At 47.8% G+C, this 25,716-nt stretch overlaps 1 protein-coding gene across 6 annotated transcripts in view; it reads right to left on the reverse strand.

Moving 5' to 3' along the window:
- The window catches only part of ZNF618 (zinc finger protein 618), a 160,335-nt gene that overhangs the window by 61,247 nt on the left and 73,372 nt on the right, over nucleotides 1–25,716 (reverse strand). For 3 of the 6 annotated variants that reach the window (XM_074846610.1, XM_074846608.1, XM_074846607.1), the window contains exons 3-6: nucleotides 16,495–16,751; nucleotides 12,576–12,671; nucleotides 9,758–9,835; nucleotides 2,902–2,940 (exon numbers count right to left, since the gene is read on the reverse strand). In XM_074846610.1, the coding sequence (XP_074702711.1) occupies nucleotides 2,902–2,940; nucleotides 9,758–9,835; nucleotides 12,576–12,671; nucleotides 16,495–16,751 (470 nt within the window). Of the gene's footprint in view, nucleotides 1–2,901; nucleotides 2,941–9,757; nucleotides 9,836–12,575; nucleotides 12,672–13,149; nucleotides 13,963–16,494; nucleotides 16,752–25,716 lie in introns of those variants that run through there. The other 3 variants (XM_074846613.1, XM_074846611.1, XM_074846609.1) reach the window with 2 other exon arrangements.

Below are 25,716 nucleotides of genomic sequence, written 5' to 3' on the forward strand. Positions count from 1 at the left end.
AAAGTCACCATGGAGAAAACTTGAACAGCTTTTAAAAACCTACAGTTCTAGTTATCTGAACTAATGCCAAAGACCCACTGCTGGACAAGGGAGCTCCTCATCCACACCAGTTTGGGATGGATGCAGTCTATGCCCCAGACAGAAGCACATCAGAGAAAACAAGATCTTGCTGTACCCCTTAAATACTGAGAAATTCTGGAAGAAGGCAGCAAACCGTGCCTGCAGAGACCGTGAATCTAGAGGTTCCCAATGAGATAGAAATAGCAGAGGAAGATTTGAACAACACAGACGTCTGTAATAGAGAGGGTGTAAACAGCCAAACTGGGTCGCAGAGGAACAGCAGTGGAGCAGCAGGCAAAACAAAAATAGCAGGAAAGGAAAGATACATAAAAAATTCCTAAAATATATGAGGAGCAAACAGACTGACAAAGCAACAAGAGGGCTATTGAGTGGAAAAAAGAGAAGAGCCCTGCAGAGGCAACTAGGGTAGGCCAGGGATTTAACCCAGCCCCAGAGGGGAAGGCACAGGGAGGAAAGAAGACAGCTGAACTTTTTCACTGCAGCAGCAAGGAGGGGAAGAGGAAGATGACTTTGTCAGGAAATTACAACCACCTGCACTTAGGAACAGCAGCATTGGCCGAACACTTTCACGTTCACTCTCTAAGGCAGGTGACACGCACAGCCTGTTCTTCCACTGGGGCAGATGGCTGCGGTGGATCTCCCTTCCCCATCCCCTAGCCCACCACTCACTATTTCCCTGCTCTGGTGGCTTGGCCTTGCCTCCAGCTCTTTCAGCTAGATGAGACTATCTGGGGATAGCAACGAGCATGCCAAGTAAAAAGGGGGTTCAGTAATTCCTGCACGGGGAAAGGGGGCCAGATTCGCACAGCCCGGCATGAAGATGGAAGCAGTCCCTGCCTCTCCTACTGCTCCCTGCTCCATCTCCACTGCTACCACGGCAGCTCCTCTGAAGCCTAGTGCAGAGAGCAGCTGCTTGTCACTCTCTTTCCCAAGAACTTCTGTCTGTGACTTTCCACTCTCCCCCGCTCCCCAAGATCTAACCGCCACAGAAGAGGCAGTTATGCCCACAGAAATCCTTCTATGGTTGGAACGACATGGAGTTTGCCCACACAGCAGAGGCATGAACCCTCGTGGTTTTTCCCCTCTTACTCTCCATACCTCACTGGGCCCTGTCTTTCTCAGCCAAAAAAAACCCCGCAACAAGAAGGGGAAAAACTGACTTACAGAGAAAAACACCTCTTTGCACAAGGTGGTTCCCAAGCTCTGGCAAACAGGATACTATGGCTACTTCCTGCATAACAAGCCCAGGATGCGCACAGCCTAGCCCAGAACACAGTAGGGCCCAGTGTCAAAATTCAGAGCAAGGCGGCCAGAAGAGCCTGGAAAGACTCAGGACAGGTAAAACACTGATGGGCAGCAGAACATCTACTGAAAAAGAGACAGCAAAGGAAGTGACAGGGGCCTGGGAAGGAGTCTCTGTTCCCTGCACAGAGCTGGACACCACATGTCACTGAATCGACGGAAAGAGAAAAGGCCCCCCCTTGCAGAGCCCATCTCCCCTCCACTGGGCACCGGGGTGGGTACACACTGTGTGATGGCTGGTTGCTACTGAGATGCTTCGGCTCAGGGCTGAGGATCTTCAAACCCCACCTGCACTGAAGTCAGTCCTGCTTCCTTCTGCAGACAGAAAGCCAAGAATCCCCCCACACTAACCCCAACTCTTCACCTATCACAGAACTGGCCTCAAGACACAGCAGTTCAAAAAAAGTGGCATGGTTGTACTTTTTAATTATTATTTTTCTTTACTAACTATCTAACATTTTCATACCCACCCAGGGTAAGTGGTGCTCCCAAGCTGCCCTCTGTAACCACCAGAAGTTGGTACCTTACCTTTCCAATGGAAACCGTGGCTCTTGCCTAACATGATCAGAGCAAAACCCAGGCTGGCAAAGACCTCAGGAGGTCTCTGGTCTCACCTCTGGCTCAAAGCAGGGTCTGCTCTGAGCTCAGACCTGGTTACCCGTGGCATTATCCAGGCTGGTCTTGTAAACCTCCAAGGATGCAGAAGACACAACCCCTCTGGACAACCTGTGCCACAGCATGGGGAAAAGCTTTTCCTTCAAGGCAGCCTCAGCCTCTCTTCCCCACTTGATGTCCATTACCTCTCATTATCCTCCACTGTGAGCTGCCATCTTCCCCCCTCACAGGGCCTGTCAGGCTGCCACCAGGTCCCCTGCTGCCACCTCTTCCCCTGCTGTGCAGGTTCTGCTGCCTCAGCCCCTCCTCACCTCGGCAGCCCGGGGGCCTCTGCTGAACCTGCTCCACTTTATCAGCGTCCTCCCTCGGGGCGGGGACACCCCCCCGCCCCAAATTCTAGGTGTGAAGTTCGAAAATCCTGCAAGCTTGACCGCCCACATTAGATGGGCTGGCAGCTCCAGCACCCGCCCTGGGGCGGCTGAGGCAGCAGAGCTCCGGCCGCCCTCCGTCCCCGCACACCGCCCGGCTCCCCGAGGCGCCGCGGCCGAGCCCGACCAGCCGCGGGCACCGCGCTCCCCTCAGGGCGGGAGGGCGCCGACAACCGCCTGTCGCGGGCTCCGCCGCGGCCCCTCTCCCCGGGGAGGCCGCGCCCTGAGGCGGCCGCTCCCGCCCACCCCCGCCGCCATCTCCGCGGCGCCGGCCGCCCTCTGCCGGCCGCGCCGCAGCCCCGGCCCGCGGGGAAGGGCCCCGCCGCCCCCTCCCGCCACCGCCCGCCCCGCCACAGCCCCCGGGCGGGGCGAGGGATGCCGCGGTCAGCGAGCCCGCCCGGGGCCAGGCACCCGCAGTGCCCGCGCAGGCCAGGCCCGGTGCCCCCTCACGCCCCCCCGCGCCAGGAGTACTTACTGCCTTGGGAGGCTCCTTCACCTGAGGCAGCTTCGGTGTCTGCAAAGAGAAAGAGCTGCACTTAGATCTGGCGGCCGCCCCTGCCCCGCGTCCGGCCGCCCCCAGCGCCTCGCTCGCTCGCTCTCCAGCCGCGGCTCTTCTCCGCCATCGCGGCCCGCGACGCCCGGCCCAGAGAGCCCCTCCCGGAAGGTGCCGGCTCCCTCGGCCGGACGGCAGGAGCGGGCTGTGGAAGGCCGGCGGCCCTCGGCGGGGCAGGCTGCGGGGCCGCCCCAAGGGCTGTTCGCTAAACGCAGCCGCCCGCGGTCCCGGGGAAGCGTCGCCGAAACTGGGGCGCTTGTTCCCCAAGCAGGGGCCTGGATTCGAAACGGGACGGCTGGAAGGGATGCTCCTACCCTGCACGCAGGGCGCCTGCTCCGAGGAGCTTCGGGGAGCCCCGAGAGGGCTTTGGGGTGCGAGGGTCTGCCCACCGGCCAGCCCCGGAGCAGCCGCCTCCCCGCTCTCCCCTGGGAAGGGCCCTGCCGCCAGCCACCGCTTGTGCCGTGTCTCCAGGCCTGAGGTGGGCACAGACCAGACACGTCCCAGCAGCCCCGCTGTCGTTATCGGAGCTTGTGACGATGAGCTGCCTAATTTCTACCGAAGGTGTGTTGAAATTGCTCGTGTGCTTAATTCCTGGGCAAGTGCTGTCAACCCAGGAAAGCGGGCGGTGACCATTGCACCCAGCTCAGCCTCCCACGGGAGATGGCACAGCCTGTCCACTGCCGAGCAAAGCCTCTGCAAGAGATGGGCCACGAGAATCCCCCCCGGGGCTATTCTGTCCTGGTCTTACGGAAGGCATGTGTGAAAAGATGGGAGAAAAAGCTCCCTCCACTGTAACACTTGGGACCGCAAGAAGCACACAGCAAAGACCACGTTCGAGCCCTAAATGGATGCAATGGGCAAAGCTGCAAGCTGGAAAACAAAACCCAATGTTACAAGTCAAGGATCATAAATGATTAGGGTTTCCAAGCCATTTTGAAGTGTTTCATATTCATCCTAAATTGCATATACTGTATGTCACATTATCTAATAACATAACTACGTTTCAAAATATTCCGTCTGTCTCTTGGAATCACGTTTGCATTGCTCTGAAAACCACAGCTGCAGAATGTCACAGCATTTTTGAATTTAAAATTTGCAACCTTAAGTAATGAACACTGCATTTAATTTCCTTATTTCTTAAAAATAATAAAAACAAATGATTGTGGGTTTGTGAATTTGTACCTTTCTACTTGATTAACCTGCCTGATTAGATCACTTTTCCAGGCAACAATATTAATTTGGCACAACTTCATAAACTGAGGGGCCATCAGAAACCCTCAGTATCAGATGCAAAACCCCGACAGTCAAAGCCCTGTATTTTTCCACAGCTGCTACTTGTTTGAATTACCACCTATCACTCAAGGAAAAAGCTAGCTATAGCACAATGGAGTTCTGCAAAATGCTGTCCTGGCATAAATAAACCATGAAAGACATGTACTATGCATGCACCAGGCCATTTCTGTCATTTAAATAGCTTTTAAAAGTACTTTAGTCAAACTTAACAAGAATCAAGCAACACACAAAGGTTTAAGGAGCAGCCATTTCTGAACTGTGTTAAGAAATGTTGTTACTCTTAGTCATAAGACAGACTAAAGTCTTCATGAATTAAAAAAAAACCCCTAAAAATCCCCTAACAGCCCACTCTAAATCACCTTTGGGCTGAGACCAAGTAATTACAGCTTTAAAACAAAAGACCAATTTCTGAGAAAGCTGCAAGAGTAAGTGAGAGTAGGGAGGCAGCAGGAAAGCTGGAAAATAGGCAAGTTAACTCCTGTGTCTCAAGTAACTTTCTGCACCTCCTATAAAAATCTGCTGCAGACTGGGAAATGTACACAGTTAAAAACGGATGCTTGGGATGCAGCACAGATGGGAAAGGACCCCCCCCCCCCCCCAAATCCTATGATTTTTCAGTAGTAGATAATTATACAAATGAAGCCCAACTTTCTTCAGCTTGGAAACACCATCTCTCCTCAGGAGTGGTTATTTCGTTATTAATTTTCAACTTCTCACCTCAAAATCCTTTCAGTCACCGAACTCCTCCAACTTAAGACTCCAAAAATGTGCACTTGGAAAAATGCTTTTTTCCATATTCACAATTTGAACGAGTCATCTTCCTCTTCATATTTTTTGAATCGAGCAGAACCCATTCTTGAAAATATTAATCTGAAACTTTAAAAGCTTTGAGAAGTTTTTTAGCAATTGGTTAAACTAGAAACTGCCTGAAGAAAACAATCCTACTCTAGTGCTTTCAGCATCTATTCTGATGATGGTAGACGGCCCCTCAGCTGGCACACCCATGCGGGAAGGTAATGGAGAGTTGACAGGTTCAGAGGGAGGCAATGGCAACTAAATAATGTAAATAAATAATAAAGAAAAACAACTTGAGCAAAGTCATCATTCAGCCCAGAAAAGCTTATCTGGAAACAGAGAACTTCCACCAATTATTCGGACAGAGGTGATATATCCTGCGAGGGTTAAACTTGAGCCTAGCAATTTTCCTTCATTTGCTTTCTGAAGAATTAATTCTCCTTTGGGTAAAAGTCTCCCTTGCTTGGCCTCAGCCCAGAGGTTTTTAAATTTACTGTTTGAAAGTCTAATAAAGTAATTTCAGCCATTTTTTGGTGTTATCTAAAAGCGAAATAATTTTCCTGACTCAAAACATGCAGATGTTTTGCTGCTCATGTTGCTTAAATACGACCCAACCGTACAAAACAAAACTTTCTAGCTGACTAACTCCTGAAGGCAATCCAAACCTTTTAATGACTTGAAAAACCCCACACAGCTAAACAAAAAGCACTGTAAGCAAAACATCTTTAAGGCCTGGGTTGCATGTAGGCGAAGCAGTAACGTTTGTCAGCGCTGATCGCTGGGACAGAGCCTTCCATCGCCACCAGGAATGTGCAGCCTTTCTGCTCCAGCTGAACTCCAGCAGCTCTGCAGGAGGAAGGAGCCACGATCCTGCAGGGCTGCTCAACAGCTCACAAAGGAGCCTTTCAGCTCAACAACATAACTTTTTTGTTGGGTTTCTTTTTTATTTTATTTATGCATTTTGGGGAGGCAAAGGGGAAGGAACGCAACCTTTTCATTTCTTCCTTGATAAAACGTAGCGAGTAGATTTCTTACGTACGTTTCCGATTCTTTGCACAACGCTTTACACGGGGTTTTCCGTGCCTGCATCTTGGCTTTCAGACCAAAGCAGAAAGGGAGCTTGCCCCTGCAAGGCAGCATGTCTTGAACAAGAGCTGCCTCAACCCTTTGCACTTGCAAACTGCGAGGAGATTCATCGCTCCCTGAAAGTCTCCAGCCAATGCTGAGCAGCACAGGGAAGGCTCAAGAATCTAAAAAAAGGCCCTGTTTTCCAGTAAGAAACCACCCATTCCTGAAGGCAGACAAGAAAAAAAAAATCAGTCTGAAGAACCCAGGTCACCTCCAACACAGCTTCTCTACCATGGAGATCTAAGGGATGAGGCAGGTGGAGTTATAAAAACAAATCTAGTTAATTTCTCCCAAAAATGATTATCACAGAGAAAAACATGATGTTGCCAGTGCGAGAATCTTAATGTGAACTGAACAGCTCAAAGGATGAGAAGAAATTGAAGTTCTGAACAGGGCAAAACAAGTGTCTGACAAGTAAGGACTGACTGCAAGAGCAGACAGGGTGACAGACTTCCCACCTGTGCTGGCCACGAGCCGTAAACCCCAGGCTCCCACGCTACAGCTCCAAACTGGACACCGAGATGTACAAAAACCAGCTTCGAAATAACCCAGTTCAAGGCAAGGACAACTGAGACCTCCAAACCTCCCATCCCGGGGACAGAAGTTGTCACTGAATGGCGACAGTGGGGCGAGCTAGACAGATGGTTTTTCCTGTTGTTCTGTCCCAAAGGTCCAAACCAGATCAACACAATTACTACCTGCTCTCCCATGGGCTGAACCTTTTGCATCACCAGCTCTGTCCATCTGTAGGACCAACCCACAGCTTGGCCAAGGACCATTAGTGACACAGGAACCACACAAGAAAGCAAAAAGCAGAGGGCTATTCAAGGGGAAGGGGGGTATCCTTCACCAAATCACAGACAGCAGGTATTTCTGCTGGAATGTCCAAAAAGCCCCAGAAGAAAGTATCTAAAGAGAAGAAAAAGGGGCCTGAGTTTGCTCTAGCTACTCTGATGCTGAGCTGGTGAGTTTACCCAGGATCAGTCAAACCTCCAGGGAAAGGCAGATGTTACGTGACTGATAGGTGGCCCAGGCCTCAGGGAAACCACTGCTGATGCTCAGAAAATGCATCAGGCAAAGAGGGAACGCCAGATCCTGCCACTGCACCACGGCTCCTTCCTCTGCCCAGCCAAAAAGAAACGATGAAAAGATTCAGGATCTGAATTTCTGGCAGCTGATAATCGCATGTAACAGGCTGAGGGAGCTCAATTTTCAGTGCTTCGAGGACAAGCAGACCTAGGAAAGCTGGCTTGTCAGTGCCTTCGGGTTTTACCCCAAGACACGTACAGAAGATACGCAAGGAGAACATGCAAAGTGCAGAATCACATCCTTGGTGTTATGTGTAACCACCAGTTCTCACGTTTGTTATGATGGTGCAGTACCAGCCACTTCTTCTATATGACTCCTTAGATACACGTGGCAATGAAAGCTTCGTTCACAAAAATGTCTTTCGGTCCTGCAGTCTTATGCTATTTCCAGCATTGTTACTGGTACAGCTCTGTGTGCAGTTCCCTCTGGAGAGTATCACACTGGGCTTTCCTCTGTATAATCCTTTCTTCTTTTTCCTAACTGTACATCCCATGCACATTCAATGGGGCGTTATTCCTCTGCAGACAGGGAGGCTTCCCAACTGCTTTAACTGCCAGCTCAGGTTCTGTTTCTGGGAGAATCACGTTTAGCGAGTTACATCGAGTTTTCAGTTTGATTTCTTGTTGAAGAGTGTATATGAGTAAGTATCTCATTTTGATTTTTATTGTCTTAAAGCAATTCAAATGCACTTGAAATGTTACTACTACATGCATCAATTTACAGCCACATAAACCAACATTTTCTAAGTTTCACATATATAAATTGTGCTTCTCCACTACTGATGTGAAAATTACTAATACATTTCCACATTCAAAATTTTGAAAATTTCCATCTTCTATAGCTACACATTAAAAAGGCTTTGGAAGAAAAAGGTAAAGTCGTGTCTCTGCTGAGCTCATGACTAAACCATGGATATCAATTGTACATGTGTAAGCTGATGCATCCACACCATTTAATATATAGCTTGGTTTCATGATCAAAATAAGAATATATGTATAAATACAAATCAAATGGATCACACATTAGGAGGTGACCTCATACTAATACAGCCCCTAAAATTCCAGCTGAATTAAGGATCCCACAGTGCTTGGGGATGAGAAGTAAAATAAAAGCAATCCTTGTCCCAAATCTAAATACTGCAATTATTATTGCAAAATTATTGCAGTGCTGTGGTGCAATGGTAAAGCATTCTGCATGTCAGCAAATAACTGCTGCTCACTATGTTTTTAGGGATTTTTTTTCCTTAAATTGCAGAGTGAAGCTACTTTGTAGTTAAATTTAAAGGATTTATAGGAATTTTGTTGGTATTTAGAAAGGAATGCCAGCATCGAAAAACAATTCTGCATGTATCTAAGGATACAGAAGAAGCTCTGTGATGTTAAACAGCACACGCGAAATATGCAACCATGCAATTAAAGGATGTATTACAAGACCGAGAAAAACTCTGAGAAGTTAAGGATGTGCGTTCACTTTTCAGCTGTGCATTTGCTGACTTCTAAGAGTTTACACATTTAAAATTTAATATTGCATCAGCCTTCGTGATTCCTGGATTTTCAAACTTTTCACTAGGAGTTTCCTTTACGTTCCTTTAGACATTCCAGTCAAACGTTTTACTGGAGACCACGTGCGCTGATGCTGCTAGTTACAGATGAGGAGCTAAAGCAGATGGTCCTACAAGTCTGACAGCTGACCTCAGTGCTCAACTCAGGTGAAAGAAAACAAAACCACTGAAAGGCTCATGAGACACTTTCAAGTCCCTGTTGTTCTGCTATTTCAGATACGTATTTCTCCAAATTCTACAAACTACGCTAATGGTACAAAACACCAAGCAAAACTTTCACATTTCTGCAATTACGCAACATCGAAGCGGCCAGTCTTACAGAAAACTCAAATAAAGTCACTCCTGATTAAGCGTGAGATATTTCATACTAATAATACATTTGGAAAGTGAGCTCAGCTGACAGCAGGGGTACGGGGGTGAGTTCAAGCATCATTTTCATTTTAACATAAAAATACTGCAGTCTAGCAATGCCAATTTCTGACTTTATATCCCCCCATCCTGGCTTAGCAGCAATGGACTAAACACCCGGCTGGGCAGGGGCACGGAGCGCCTCGGGGGGATGCCTACCCCTGCGGTGGTAACTACACGTCTGGCACGTGGTATCTACCAGGAGAAACTTTTTGATTTGCAGCTCCCCCAACACACAGCAATGCCCCCAGAGCCCCGTGCAGTCAGTACTGCACCGAACGCAGCAGCTGCTCCTGACCTCAGAAGAAAGCTCGTCCTAGAAACAGGCCCAAAGTTCATCCTACGGACCCAGCCCCGAAGTTTATCCTAGGAGTGAGCCACTCGAAAGAAGCATTACTGAGGAACAGAGAAGCAGCAGAGCAATCTTCAAGACCTTCCTGAAAATAGCCCCTGAACCTGAATGCTACCCCGGGATTCCCAAAGATTTGAGCAGGAGTGAGATACCTCTGTGTGCTCGCACATGGGTCTGGAAACAGTTGTAATACTTGTATTTCTTCCCACATATTCCACACTCGTAAGACCCTGGAAAACAAGACAGAAAAGTATACATCACCATATCAGATCAGGAAAAACAGCCTCACCACATACTTATCCATAAACTGGGGACAAAAGAATGCAGTTTGCAGCAAAGTAATTTTTGGAAGGTTCATGGAGATAAATGCAGGAAATCACTATCCCAGACTCAATTCTTTTTTCAGCCTTATTGAAGATTCCTTGGCATATTACCCTGAACTCACATTTTCAGTGTATCTTTTTAAATCTGCTAACATGAAAGGGCCACTCTCAAAATAGCCTGACTTATAACTTTATAATAATGACTAATATTTCCTATGGACAGAAATAACCTTGAATTACTTTTCAGTAAGTTCCTAGTAGATGGGAAAAAAAGCTTTAGAACTGAAAAAAGAAGGCAATATGTTATCTTGAGGCAAGGAGTTTTCAAAATTTCTCAAGAAATGCACAATGTACAAATTTCTCAAGAAACCCACAGAGATTTGGTAAATATCCACCCAGAGGAAACCAAATAGATACAAATAGAACTTTTGACCTTTTTAAGGAAAAGCACATGACCACAGTAGGCTCTCTTCTCAATTTGTGTCTCTAATTCCAGAAAACACACATCTGCAAACAGTCATTTGAAATGAAACCAGAGAAACAGAGCTGGGAGAATCATTTGCAATGATGAAATTATGCAATGAATTTAGCCTCTTCTGTTTATTGGACAGGCAGACAGAGATTTCCTTAGATTTGTTATTTAAGTTGATTCGACCTTTTTTTTCCCCACTCCAACTTGGTGAACAGGCTACAAATCCACCTTTCAAGCTCTCACTTGCAAAATATATTGCTTTGCTTAGCTGTCCATCAGCAGCTAAGTAACTGTGATCCTATCCGTGCTCTTTGGCAGGGCGAGAACAGCTCTTATTGGAAGAGGAGGTGGGAGAACAAAGAGGTGGGAGAACGAAGAGCTGAATATTACTTTGTGTGAACGCAGCACTTCATTTCCATGGAGGCTTCCTCACACAACCTTGAAACAATCTTTTCCTGACCATGCAAAACAGTAAAACTCAGGGATGAGCCACAAACAAGAACAAAACATTCATACACACATCCAAATCAATATTCCCCAAGAACATTTTACGGCAATACTTACCCGGTGCTACTCAAAGTGAGCTCTTTCCAGGAACAAAACCAACCATGATTTATTGAACACGCTATAGCCCTGTTCTTTTTTTCCCTTCCCATGCCCTAGTGCTTACAGCTCGGGAAGAAAACATCCCTCCTTGAGTTTGTAACAGTGCTGAATTCCCTGTCCACCACTGTTAGCACCCCTTGGGACTGTCTTTTGAGCTTGGGAGGCTACTTTGTCACTGATGCTGAAAGAGGCAATTGCTACAGTCTGATGCACAAGAGTACACATCTGAAAAAATACTCTAAAATACTGGTAATTATATCAGTTGACTATGTCTGATCTGCTCCATAGTCTTTTAATTATCATAGCTAGTTGTATTTTGTATATGGATATACATATATGGGACAGTCATTACCTGTGGTCACCCCACACAGGCTTTTCTAAGTGAAATCCTGGACATCAGCAAGTCAGCAGCATCTGCCAGCCCTCACTTTCCATGCTCAAGGACTGATTATATTCATCACAAACCTCCAAAATTCTTTCCTGAAAACTATTCCAGCTGGAGCCCCAAAGCAGCACCGCCAGAAGACGAGCGCACTCACCATCACTTGGGCCCTACCAACCAGGAACCCTGTGCAACAGCTGAGGTTCAGCTGTACCAACAGCAAAATGCGACTGACGCCCACCCATACCCTGAAACAGCGCTGCGTGCACACAGAGCACTGGGAAAACAGATAAAAAACAGTGAGGGGCTCTAGGTTGAATTCTTTTTCCCATTTTCCTTACATTTGCCCCTTTCTCTGGAGATAGTCTGCGGCACATAAATGCATTTGGCTGTGCAGAAGTTCTTCAAGAAGAGTATAATAACCTGTATGAGTGACGGTGTGGTGCCGATACAAAACCAAACCAGTGCTGCTCCCCTCGTGCGAGGGGCTGTGCCTGGAAAGCAAGGGCAGGAGCCGAAAGCAGGGGAGGCACTGGTGTGTCCCACAGCCAGTGCTTTTGTGAGGATGTCCTGAAGCACCCAGGTCTCAAATGCAACCCAGGGAAGGCTGGGGTCATCTTCTTCGAGGGGGGGTACCTCTATCCCCCTTCTACACGCAGACGGTGGAGCACCGGACCAGGAGGGCAGAGCGTTTGTGGAGGGTGTAAGGGAGGTGCAGTACAGATCTAAAGTCCTGCAGGCACCGAGAGGCAACTCAACAGCCACAACTGTGTACTCAGCACACCACGATTTGGGGGGCAAAGGCAGAGATCCTCATATTAGACAAAGAAGGGATGACTTCCCACATAAATGTGTTATTAGAGTGGAGGAAAGATGAAGTGGAGGGAAAAAAAAAGACATCTCTACGTATTAAGGCCTTACAAAGAGCATGCCTGTGTTGCCTTGGACACTGCCACCATGGTCATAGTCTATCTTGGACTTTGTCCACATCGGGATGTCTCATGCAGGTTAAAGCTGTTCGTAGTAGGGGGGGAGATGGAAAAGGTTTTTGGTTAGTTGGTGCATTCAGTCTTGCCAGGCTTTTCCTGAGCCTCGCAGATGGAATTTGGGCAACACACCCACTGCATACAGAGCTTTCCCTTGCTCCCTGATCCCTGGTTAGACTTTCACACCCTTCCATCACATACCGGACGTGTATCTCAATGCATGGTCAAAAATCCAGGTCCCTGAATATCGATTTCGTGTATATCCAACGGGAGAGCCACGTTCCACTGCTTTTCCATCTAAATTGTGCAAAAAGAAATCAGAAAAAAGCCCTTAAAGTGGATGCATTTCCAAAGAATAATGATGGCTGAAGCCTATTAAAAATTTCCAAGACCCATCTCTCCCTCTGGCTTGCTATCAAGATGTCAGAGGTCACACAGAGTTTCTTAAGGCTTCTGCAGCACTATTTCATTTGGTATAACTAAGAAGAATCCAAAGTGCTCTTGAATTACGTATGCTGAGCAGCTCAGCAACTGAGACATCAGCATCACGGCATGAATCGAGCATGTGCATGTAAGACTGATAGTCTCAAAGCAGAAGGATTCACTCTTCACTTTGTCTCAGAAACATTTCTGATTTAATGTATTACTTGAAAAATCCTCTCCAAAATGTTTCTTGTAAAGCATGGACCAGATCTGGAACTTAAAATAGTCTTGTATAAAACTTCTCCTGATCAACTCACAGATAACTCAAGCCCTCCAAAACACAAATACTGACCTGATGGTATTCCCAACATTAGAAAATGATCCCCATCAGCCAAATAGTCTCTCCCCCTTTCTCTTGATTTACAACGCAAGTGCCATTTTCTTTTCCTTCTAGATAGCTTCACAGTGGACTTCTCTTGCCTTTTTGCCCTGTCACTGCTGCCCTGAGAAATGTTAATGTGTTGGAGCTCTTCAAATGACCCTGGCCCAAGGCCAGCATGTGAAGCTAGCAAGAAAAAAGAAGAAAAGAACAGGAAATATTGCATCTCGGAGCTGTGCAGGGTGAGAAACACACCACCTATGAGGCAGGGAGACCCGACGGGACCGTGGGGCGAACAGGTCAGTGGACAGGGAGGAGAGCAGGATCTGCAGCGGCAGCATCAGTCTGCTGCTGACCAGACACAGGGATACAGCCAACCACTCTGTTGGCCTTTGCTTGGGATGCCCGATGTGGGATCCCACAGGGCCTGCAAGACTTCTGTGGAAAAGCAGATGAAAGGGAAATGGTCCAAACCCACAAACATCAGCACCGGCTCTTCAGTGGGGGGACTGCAGCCACTGCCACCACCCATCCCGCTTCGCTGCATCCGCTTTCATCCATCGCGGGGTTTGGGCTGCTCCAAACAGATGGAAACAGAATCTGGAGTAGTCCAAAGTGCAGGGAGACACATGTGAATGTGTAACCAAACAGGAGGCAGCACACACAAGGCCTAATCTGATGAAAACACTACAAGCGAACAGCAGCAACTGAGCTGGGAATCCCTGTTACAAATTGCTCCAAGTCACAACTAAAAATATAAATATAGCATGCTCCTGCAGGAGATGTGTGACTCGGAAAGGAGACATAGATCTTCTAATGCAAATTTCAGCCAAGTCCCGAAGCTGAGCCCCGCAGGAAAGCTGCCTGTCCCTTGGAGCCACGTGTGCCCTGAAGCCTTCAACACAGCTGTGGCCCCAGCTCAGACAACACATCCCCCGTTTAACTGACCATCCCCAGCACACCATGAAAGGAGACAGGCTAGGGGTCGGCATTTCCACGCAAAGGAGAGGGATTCATTTACTTCTGATTGCCCACCTCAGCCTGCACCATGAATTACTAGAAAAAAATCACCATTTCCAACACCTCCAAGCTCAGCTTCCCTGATGGAGGTGAATAAAACCCTACCAAAGCCTTGTCTTTCTGCACAGCTGAAGTGATTCAGATGCAGAGCTACCAGATCACATCACAAGAAAGGCTTCAGGGAGAAAAACTCCTGGAAGTACTGCTGAGCAGCAGCAGAGAGCACGAAGCCTTTGCTCCGGAGGCAGGAGGCACCGGCATCTTCAGCTGTTCGCAATCTTGGGCTGTTCCAGAGCAGCAGCCGAAATCGTCAGTGAAGCAGCAGGCACGGGACGTTTCTTGGGCGAGTTACACACACATCTGCAGCGATGGAAATAGTGCCTGTCTGTGGTTTCTGCGGGGGGACAGAGGGGACCAGAAGAATTGACTGGGAGCCAGTTCAAGAAACCACAAGGAACTGATATCTGGGCACCACGGTCGGTCCACACAGAGCACAGTATTTGGTGGCCAAACAGAAAAGTTATTCACAGCCACCTCCCCAACAAACAAGAGTTATGTGAATGGCGGATGAATAGGGGCACTTACAGGGCTCTTTTCACAAAGGAATCGGCCGCCAACTGCCAATCGCCTCAGGACCAAGTTGCCTTTAAAGAAACCCAGCACGAGGCTATAAAATAATAAATATGATGCACATTTCATTTGAAAAGGCCCTTCCAGATAGAAGTTCTCCAGTTTACTTTCTACGGCTTTCAACCACCACTTGTTAACTAGTAAATAACTCTTTGTCCCTCTCCCCATGATGCCTACATGTTGAATAGTGTCCCCCCTCACCCCAGCATGTCCCCAGCGCTCTCCATAGGTATGACACGATGGTGTACATCCAAGTTAGCCAACAGCAAAAGCACGTTCCCCGCTTTGTGCAACAGCACAGCCCACTCAGCGGACATCATCTGCAGAACAGCTGCTGCCTCCCAGCCACAAGCCATGGGGACAAGAGGGTCCTACATGGCAGACACCCAATCTGACGATGCTTCATCAAGGGCTGGTGACCACAGCTGAAGGAGAAGCTCCAATCAGCAGCAGTCTCTCCACACATCCCTCCTAGGGTGTCAGGGTCACCTCTGCATTTCAGGGTTGCCCTCGCAGCAATCAACCTCTCAAGAGCTGTGGGGACACAAAACCTCTAAATATACACAGAGTATGTCCTCCAAATTGTAAGATCTTTAAGTTGGAACCAGTTATGGACTTCTTAGGCTTTCCCTAGATGTTCTGACCCTCCCGCCCAGCTGTTCTTAGTGGCTGTCCTGCTGGGGAAGGGAGGACAGGCAGGACAATGATGCTCCCAATACAGTCGCTAGCTGATGACACCCTCCAGGGTTTCTTTCCAACAGTGTGGACAATGATCAAGCAAAAACCAGGAGAAAATCTAACAGCAATATCTCTTTTCTCTCCCCCTGCAAGACAAACCAACCCCAGCAGCAACACTGGGAAGCTCAAATTAGCTTTCTCCTGAGTCCCTCAAAGGAAACATGATCCAACTGCTCTTTCTTCATCAGCAACTTCCTTTGCCTCTCAGAGTCACTGCTGGGACATGCTCCATGTCCAGGCCAAACGAGGAGTCCCTTTAGCAAGAGTGGTGCCTCTCAGGATCCCGCAGAAAGCCCTTTCCCTGGAGCAGGAGAGGGCAGTCTGATGTTCACAGAAAAAAAGAAAAAGCTTCTCATCACAGCTTGAGGTGGGGTGGGGATAGGAAGTACTGTTTTGCAAGTGGCACACCAGAGCCAGCCAAAAGTCAAAATTATTCCCACAATGTTACTAGCAGTCAGAAAAACAAACAAACAGCAACCTGTAAAACCTGTTTTTGAGCTAAATCTAATTATTTACAGAAAGCATCCACTTTCCCCAAAGCAACTTTCCTCCAAACATTGCAACGGTTTGACTTTCCTCCTGGCTGCCTCCTGCTCTACACCCAACATACCTACCACCAGCCCTGCGTTCGCCATGATTTTTGCACTTGACTGATGGGCAAGTCATTTAACACATCAAAAGAAGATAATAAGCTTTTTGTTACAGTTACCCTGATCTCTGTGGAGTCTTTAGGGGTGACCAGATGCAAACAGGCAGCAAAAGTTAACGGAGGTCAATAATACTGAGCCAGGACCCGAGACTGGTGTGCCCCTTGGCTCTGGTCCCTCCAACAGAGCCGAGCTTCCAGAAGATCCCTCCAGAGCTCTGCTCCTCTCCCCACACCATGGACTCAGGGAACTGACTGATGGGGCACATTACCCCAGAGCTTACCGAGCGTCTGCTGGTTGCGGACCCCACCTATGACCACGCAGATCTCCGCGGGCACATCTCCTGGCCCATCTTTTATGTTCTTCTTGGAATCTTTGGTGTCATCCTGCCAGATCACCTCTTCAATATAGTCATCTGGTACCTCTGTTTTCACTTTCACCTCAGTCATCATTCCAGCCTCTTCACTGGGCGAGGACTGAGATGTCACTGAATCGGAGCCCTCCGCTTTCGGGCTCCGCGGGCTCCTCTTCAAACACTCCCTGAATGGGGGGAAAAGACGAGAAAATATGAATCCTCATTGTCAAGCGCTCACCTTCTCATCACTAAGACCTAATTAAAAGTCCTTTTGTTTAGCGCAGTTTATTTAAAGTAAGTATGGGTAGGTATGTGTGTCTATCATATATGGTAAGTAATTAAAATTTAACCAGACAAAAGTAATAAAACCATTTGCTAGCAATGAAAATAACCTTAACCATCACAAACAAGAGTAGCAGTCATAAACAGACTGGACCACTAAACGAGAGCACAGAATTTTACCTGGTTCCTAGCAGGCCAGGAGCACAATTCCAGCAGTCCTGACATCAAATATTATGCCAAGACTAATCCATGCAGAGGAAAACACCATATTCTCCTGACATTTTTAAGTTGGAGCTATCTCCCCCTTGTGCACTTCTCCATGGGTTAATCTACCGTCACATCCTCTCTTTTAACCCTTCAAAGCAACCTAACTCTCATCCTATGGTATCTGTATGGCCTTATTTAACATACAGGATCAAAGGGGATCATACGTAGTATAATGATATTTAGGGAGACTATTATGTTATGGACATATACAAGTATCAAAGATGATGGGATGGGGAAAGGCAGAGGGAATAAAGGAGGGGTCCAAAGGAGGTTTCCTTCAGGTGAAGGAAACAGTATGTGTTTTCACCTTGGAAAAAGAAGGCTGGAAATTCGTGGGGGAAAACAAACTAAATAAATACTCAAACCCCCTGAAAAAAAAGGAAGGAAACCGGAACCCCCCCAAGCTGTAGAACAACATCAACAAGCGATACGGTGGCAAAAGGCAGAGGGATTTTGAGCACGACAGATGAGGACCAATAATCCAGACTGTGGAGCCTTTTCCAAATGCACCATCCCACTGCTCATTATGGGTTCCCTGTTTTTAAGACTGGTTATTAATAAATTCCAACATGCAGTGCAAAGATAAAATAATTGCTGGTTCAGTCTATGCAGAAATCAGAAGAACTAAATAGATAACAATAGCTTAGACTACCCAGAAAGAGAGATTTTAAAGATTGTGACATATTTAGAATCATGTAAACACTGGGAACAGCCAAAGGTGTTTGAAAACTTTTTAAGCAGAAGTAATAGATACAATTAAGTGAAAAATAGGCTGAACTTATGGATGAGAGTTATTAGACCACGCAATAGTGGAAGAGAAGGAAATCCCACTGCTTGGAACATCATAGAAAGTCAGAACAAAGTATGAATTAAAACGTTAGACAACTAACACCTAAAATGGTTTCTGATATCGGTTATAGAGATGGTAGGGAAATCAAAATGCTGCAACTGAAGGTGAAAGTGCCCAGCGGGTAATCCTGGGAGGATGGAGATGAGAGGAGCAGATGAACGAAGAGAACAATCTTCTGCAATAATTACTGCACAACCTCCTACACAGACATGGAGTTGCTATTTCAAAATGGGTCAGTCACATCATATCACCAGATATTTTATTATTCATCCCTTCATTCTCATTATGGAATGAAATGTACAATTAATAGCCCCTAAACAGAGAGAATTAGCCTTGACCTCCCTCCCTACTCATTCCCATCCTCCTCACACATACTCCCCCCACCAATGCTCCCAAAATCATCCAGGGCTTTTACAAGTCAGAAAGATGAATTAAGACTGAGAAAATGTTGTCGAAAACTGGACGATTTTATGGTAATATTACTGGATGTCCAAAAGGTCCATCAATCTCACCCGACCACGGCGTGGCTGAGCACCCATTCTAAAGCCAAGGGAATGGGACCAGCCAGGAGCACAAGTACAAAACACTCAGCAATCAGAAAAGGGTGGGACTAATTGCAAATCAACCGAACTCAGAAGGTGTGAAAAGCCACTGTCCTTCGGTGAGGACAGTGGAGGAAGATCAGAGTTAATCCAGTATGACTCCCACTGTTATAGATGGTACAGCAACCTGCACTTGCCAATCCTGGACAAAACAACATAAAAATCAATACAGGAGCCAGGTGATGTGGAATTAAAAGCTAATACAACTAGCAGTGAGGCTAAGGATACGGCTTTCCAAGGAGATTATAAATTGGGTAAGAATATAAGAGACCTCCTGACAGCACCCAGCTTTGCATCACACCACATGCAGATATAAAACAAATCAGCAGCACATGGCACGAAGCAACAAACAGGCCACATGCTGCAAGGTAGAATGCTGTCCTCAAGGTGTACTGCTCCTGGAGTAGAGGTATTTCCACAGGGTTCCTGAAATGGCTCACATGGGACAGATTTATTAATGTCCTGGAATTAAATTTAACATCGCTGTCGCTAAAAATTGCAGGTGACCCATGGAGGGGTGGAGACCAATGGCTGTGAAAGGGACACCAACGCCAGTGGATCCATCACTCTCAGCTGGCTCTGCCCAAGCCAAGCAGTTGTAGCAGAGTCAAACGTGTCCAGGAACGTGGGTGCACCCACGAGCAGCACCCACACGCTCAGCCGGGATGCCAGCAGGCAGGTCGGGCTGCAGCCACACAGAGCCATGCTGACCTAAAGGACTAACAAAATTTTCAGATACACGTGCCTGAGATCGAACAAGGAGGTAATTTTCTCCCTGTACAAAGTCGTGGTAAAGCAAGTCCCAGCATGCTGCAGACAGACTGAACGCCCTCGTTTTTAAAAGGTGATTAGAAAAGCTGGAGATGGTTCAAAAAAGAGGCACTGAAATGGTTCGAGACCGGGAAAAGAGACTTTATAACTTTGTGAGACCAAACAACTTCAATCCATTTCTCATGCCAAAAGGAAGACTGAGAGATTATTTGATTGCTGCATATTATTATCTTCATGGGGAGAAAATACTGGTTTTCCTTCATTTGGCAAGAAAGAGTAGAGTGCGAGTTCATCGCTGGAACCAGTTGAAATGAGGCATAAAATATTAGCACGGATGGTGGTCCACTGGAACAACCATTTTCCAAAGGATGTGCTCAGGGAGAACTTAACTCTCCAAGTCTTCAAACCCAGAGTATCCGCATCTGGCTGGCCCTGGGTTACTGGGCTCAGTACAGATGTGCACTGGCCAGACCTGGTGGCCTGAAGCTGTAGGAATATATACATTATTGGATCAGACCAATCAACCCTCAAAAACTTTTCACACACACTGACTTTCTGGATCCATCTCTGCCAAGAAAGTAGCTGGGCTGTCTGCTGTTAAGCGGGACCTAAACCTGCAAATATTAACTGAAAGCAATACTATTCCTCCAACATTGGTCCCTGTCTCGTAAGCCTGAGCAGGTAGCTGGTGTACAGAAGGACACCAGCCCCAAATATTTCAGCAACCATCTTCTGCATGATTTCACAGTACAGAAGCCTTGGAAGGAACCTGCTGATCCTCTCAAAACCAAAATAAGCAAAACCCTGAAACACATAGCACCACTCGATTTTTACAACAACCTTACAACAATTTTACAACAAACAGAGACCTCCTCTGTCTTCGGACACTTTCTAGGAGAGAGGAAGGCAGCAGCCAGCAGATGTACTGGGTGTGTCAGGGAGGTGAACCCACACCCCTCTAAGCTCCCCATCGAGCACCCCGGCACTGCGGGCAAGGCCAGGCACTGCCCGGTGACCCTGCACAGACCCGCGTCCCGCTCGGATCCCCGGGAAAGAGCTCTAAGGTGGCAAAAAGGGAATAAATTATAAGCATTATGGGTTTTTTTCTTATCTATCTATAAAAATACATATATATAAAAATGTGTGTATTTGTATATGTGCACACACACACGTACACACAGAAGGAGGGCTGATACTTGTGTCTCTGGCAGCATCCCCTTGTTGCACCCGGCTCCTGCCCCCTCCCGCCGCAGCAGCCCCAGGACGCGCATTCTCTGCTGACACCCTGAGGTGCTGGTGTTTTATTGCATGAGCCAGACCCTGTTTCACAGCACCAAGGGCCCCGGTGTCCGGACTGGGCAAGCCAAAATGCAGGAAACACCATCCCAAATGCAAGCCTTGCAGCTGACTCGCACCAGGCTGGGATCAGTCCCACACCACCTGAGAGTAGTTTTAGCTACCTCGTCATGGCCACTGCTGTTCCGCTTAAGAAGGAAGAGCTGTGTTCTCACATTGCTCTTATTATTTCATACCTTTCAGAGGTTTTCTAGCCACTGGCTGATGTCAAGCTTTAGCCAGACTTCAACTGCAGACTCTCTCCAGCTCAATGTTCAGAGGAACGTTATGGCACTGCAGAGTACCTTAAAATAAATGCAATCGAACAGCAACACACTCTCAGCCCTCCTTCCTTCTCCTCTGGATGTGCTACACAGGGGAGAGGAGCCAGAAGACTCCGATTGCTTCATATGATGCACGAGAGGGACATCACCAGCTGCTTGTAACAGCATGTGAAGGCGATGGACCCCTCCTACCTTCCCTGCATGCGAAGAACATCTGCTTCACCTCCATCCTGACAGCCTCCAAAGGACTGATGGACAGACCACACAGGAGAACTTGTCTGAAGACTACAAAACACAATCCTGACAGCAATGGGATAGACTCTTACCAGCCTCTTGTTAGCAGTGACTGTCCAGTGACAGTTCAATCTCTCACTCTGCTTGGACACTGCAACCAAAAAGCTCCCCAAGCATGAAGGTGGGTCCCTTTCCAGGCCGGGAGGCGCAGGGCTGACAGAGAGCTGCAGCTGGCAGCACACCCCGCGGAGCAGCACTGAAAACCCTGCCAGCAGGCCTGAGCTCTCAAAAAGCTCACGCAGTGCTTCTGCTGGGGGCTACGCAGCTTTGGAGAGAAGGTGGCAGGAATGGTGGAAGACAGCTCTCCTAGCAAGAACCAGCATCACTTTCTTCTGGTCCCACATGAAATCCCGTTAGTGCTCCTGCAGAGCAAACTAGGATCAATCCAGGCTTCTGGGCGCTGAAGCTCAGTTACCCAGTTTGCTGCGGTGATGCTGTGCTGACCTGGGTATAATTGTCCCCAGGGTGCAGGGGGGAGCTGGGCTGAAGGAACAATCCTCATGGGACAGCAGAGTTTGAAGCCTCCTGGTTTGGCTGGGGAAACAGTACCAACATTACGGAGCAAAACAGGAAAGAAAAGGAAATTACTGACACTGGTAAACTTCAGATGGGACAGAGAGGAGTACATGCACAGCCACAGCAGAACGAGGTCTCACTTAGAAGACAGCATTCACCACATCTCCATCCAGTATGGCATTAAGCCATGAGGGAACATGCACTGACCCAAGAGAGGTGACCCAGTAAAGCATCATTTCTTTACCAGCCCCTTTGGTCCTTGGATGTTGCAGCCCTTGCAAGCCTGTGACGCTGCACTTGCTTGGTGTTGTGCTGAATTCTGCCTCCCCTGCTTCTGAGCAGCATAAAGAGCCTCCAAATATAGCTGAGGATAAACCAGCAGCAGATCCAGAACATACCTCTTCTCCAGAAATTCCCCCCAAGATCCACGGTGACAGAGAATATGCTGACTGGTGGAGGGAAGAAATCAGGCCCCAGCACCACCGTGTCCAGACCTGGTTCTGTCACTCCTCTCCCACTTGCAGCACCGCCAGAGCTGATGCACAACTGCCGGAGAGGTGTCAAAAAGAGGATGAGTAAGAATAGGAGTGAATTTTCAGTTCTGCAGATCCCAAGGCTGGAAGCAAGTCTTACTTGTTTTGGGTGGGGGTACACAGAGAGAAGAGGACCACGCAGCTTCTGGGACATCAGCTAACTCAAACACCAGTACTTGCTCCTGGAAGCAGAAGTACTCCGCAACGAACCATGAGGTGACCACGTCTCCAAGCACTGTGACCACGAGGCACAGAGCTCACACCGTGCTAACGCAGAGATCAGCCCCATCTTCTGAGTTCCTGCAGGGCACTGATGGGTGACACACTGGTGCCAGTGATGTGGTCAGAGCCTCCACTTGGTGGAGACAGCAGCGCACAAGAACTGAGGGAGAACCTCCCATGAGTCAGGTCCCCCTCCTGGGCACCCGCAGCCATCCCCCTCTCGGTGGCTCTGGACACATTCCCCAGCCTCATGCCAGCACTCTTCTGGGTGAAACAATGCAATTCTACAGTGCTCAAGTGTGGCCTTCCAGGGATCAGCTGCTGCTGCAGGTCCAACCTGCATTTAACATCCATGGCATGATGTTCCCTGGGAAGAGGACCTTCCTCAAACAAAGCACTGTTTGTACAGGACAAAAACTTCTCAGAGAAATCAGACCAGAGGTTAGCAGAGTGCACAGGCACATCTGGCTGAAACCCTACCTCCTTCTACAGGGTGCATCTAACTTCTTCTCCATGTCTTGGAGCTTTCTTGGGAAATACCAACCTTCTTTACTGTTTAATGTCTTGTCTTTACTGAGTTGTGGAGCTTGGCAATCCAGGAGGCTCTGCCTTGCCAAGGAGAGGAGGCAGAAGCCTTGGGATCACACGTTTCTCACACCGTCACTCAATGGCATGCCTGCTTGCTTCTACAGGTGAGGTACTGTTTCACTTTCCGAACAGACTCTGTGGATTTTAAAACACTAAAGAGGCAAACAAATACTGCACTTGCATGTATCACTCCTCTGACTAAGTAGGCCACATAGCCAATTACTGTATTACCAGCTCTGCCATCTCACAATGCTCATTTCAACATTGCTGCCTGCTTTGATCATCAGACTTTCATCTTCCGATGACGGTACGGCCACTTTCATGTCAAACACAAGCACGGGAAGGCAGAATAGATTTAAGGAGGCCTTGATGAAGACTCATCCTGGGGAACTGCAAAGGTAGGGGTAAAAATGGGTTCCTGGACCCATTTAGGTACAGCTTCCCTTGGTCTTGCACACACGATAGTTCATAAAGGCCTGAGGTTTTAGCGCAGATGGACAATGCAGCAAGATAATATGGACCAATGACCGTGCCAGAAGTACAATTTTGGCTAGAAAGCTGAGTAGCCTGAATGATGCCTCACCAGCATTGGTGCAAGGAGCAACGCAAGCAGCTCTTCCAGATGGAAGGACAGAAAGGAAACGGCTGACCTCACACCGGTCTCCTCTGCACAGTAACCCTCTACCCATGAAGCTAGCAGCCCCCCTTCCAGCCAGTCTCCTGTGAAAGAAGAAGGAAAGGAGGAGAAGGGGGTGCAATCTGAAGAGCTGCAATACGGTGCTGTTGCCGTCTTTGGAGGGGGTTTCTCGCTGGCTGTGATAAGCAGAACCGTCAATGACTGAACGCAAATGGGGCCCATCAGCTGCTGCAGCCAGAAGAAACTCACGTCTGCAGTTTGCTTTTTCTGATCTGGAGTAGCATTCTCATAAATAATAAAAGTGACTAAAAGCTACTTAAAAAACACACACTCCTCCCTTATGAAAGAATGAGAAAAAAACCAATTATAAAAGGACATTTCTTCCAGCTAGAAATAATTTGTCATGTAATTCTCTGAAGACAGCAACAGAAACATGCATGCACTGTGCTCCCTTTTGAGTGATCTGTGATTGCATATGTACTCAGATGGCTTCTAATGAGGCTATTTTTATAGCACACATCCTGCTGAGCTTTTGGGGAGGGGCAAAGGGAGATCAGTGGAGAATCAGTCTTCAACGTCAGCTCCTGTGTATTTTCTCCTCAAAAGGAGAGGAAAAGGAAACAAATGTGGAGGAGGACATACTGCTCTGAATCAACACTTATAAACAAAGCTCTTCCACCCCAGCAGCAAATGTGGAGCATCTTCAGTTTTTTCCTGGACACCACTCAAGCTGCAAGAACCAAAGACATACCACTAACGCCTTGAGGATATCAGTGATGGCGATACCCGACTCCCCCTCGGCAGAGCATGCTGTGTGCCCATTTACACTACTGAAACACACTCCTGTACAGCCCTTGGTACGCTCCTCTGGTCTGCAGGACCGAAGAGCTTCAGAGGAGCACAGTAACGAGGACTGTGCAGTGGGCACCTGAAGGACCACGCTCTACAGAGCCCACTGGGACAGTATCATCAGTATGATGCTACAACTTGTCTTCTTGAAACCCACGTGCAGTTGGCTTGTCCTGTGCCACATCAACAGGCCTCAGCTGTCAGAAAGAAAAAGGAGCAAAAATGGGGGAGGCTGAAACTGGGCCCAATTTACAGATGTCTGCCATGGTTTTAAAAGAACCAGAAGGTTCCTGCCATCACTGGAGCCAAGGGAAGTAGAATGGACAGAACAGATGTAAATGAACTCTCATTTTACATGGAGATGATGCAAGAAGAGACAGAAAAAGAAAGATGTAAATTCAAAATCTGCTTGTCCAATAAATTAGTTGTGGTGGCCTTCCTACCCCCTCGCCACAGCTCTTATTTGCTCCCTGGGGCAGCCCAGCTGCGTGGGCAACGTGCCTTACACCAGGAGGAGGGAGGTAGAGCAGGTCAGGAAGCAGAGGAACCGCCTGGTGTCCTTCATCAGGGGCATCTCTTTTGCAGACATTACTAAGCAGAAAGATTTCAAGTTCAGGGTTAAAAGAGAAAAAACACGGGAGCTATTTTTTCCAGTGTTACAGCTGAGCACTTCGCTTCTAGTCTCCATGCCTCCTCCTTCAGCTTTGAGATGCTCCCTCACAGACTTGAAAGCCAAAGTGACCGACCTACTCATCCAACCCAACCTCCCGTGTCACCACTCCCAGAGCCATTCCTCTGTCAAACTACATCTGCAGCTTGAGGCAGTGCCTCTTTTAGAGAGGCTGTCTTCACTTTGATGCATAAAGTGCTGGAGCAACCATCACATTCCTGGGTCCCTCCTCTGAGTAATTATTTTCCAAAACAGGCACCACACTTCCAGCATGGATTGCTGCCTCTGACCATTGGTTTGCTGGAAAAGAGATCCTGTGACTGGGAATCTCCCCTCCACAGGAGAGAACAACCTATTCTGCTGCCTCTTGAATGAAGCAAAGGAAACACACTTCCTTAATGTAGACACTCTAAAATATACCTTCTAATTCTTGACTCTTTCCATGAACAT

The sequence above is a fragment of the Strix aluco genome, chromosome 20 (genome assembly GCF_031877795.1).
Source record: "Strix aluco isolate bStrAlu1 chromosome 20, bStrAlu1.hap1, whole genome shotgun sequence".
In the NCBI taxonomy this organism is placed as follows: domain Eukaryota; kingdom Metazoa; phylum Chordata; class Aves; order Strigiformes; family Strigidae; genus Strix; species Strix aluco.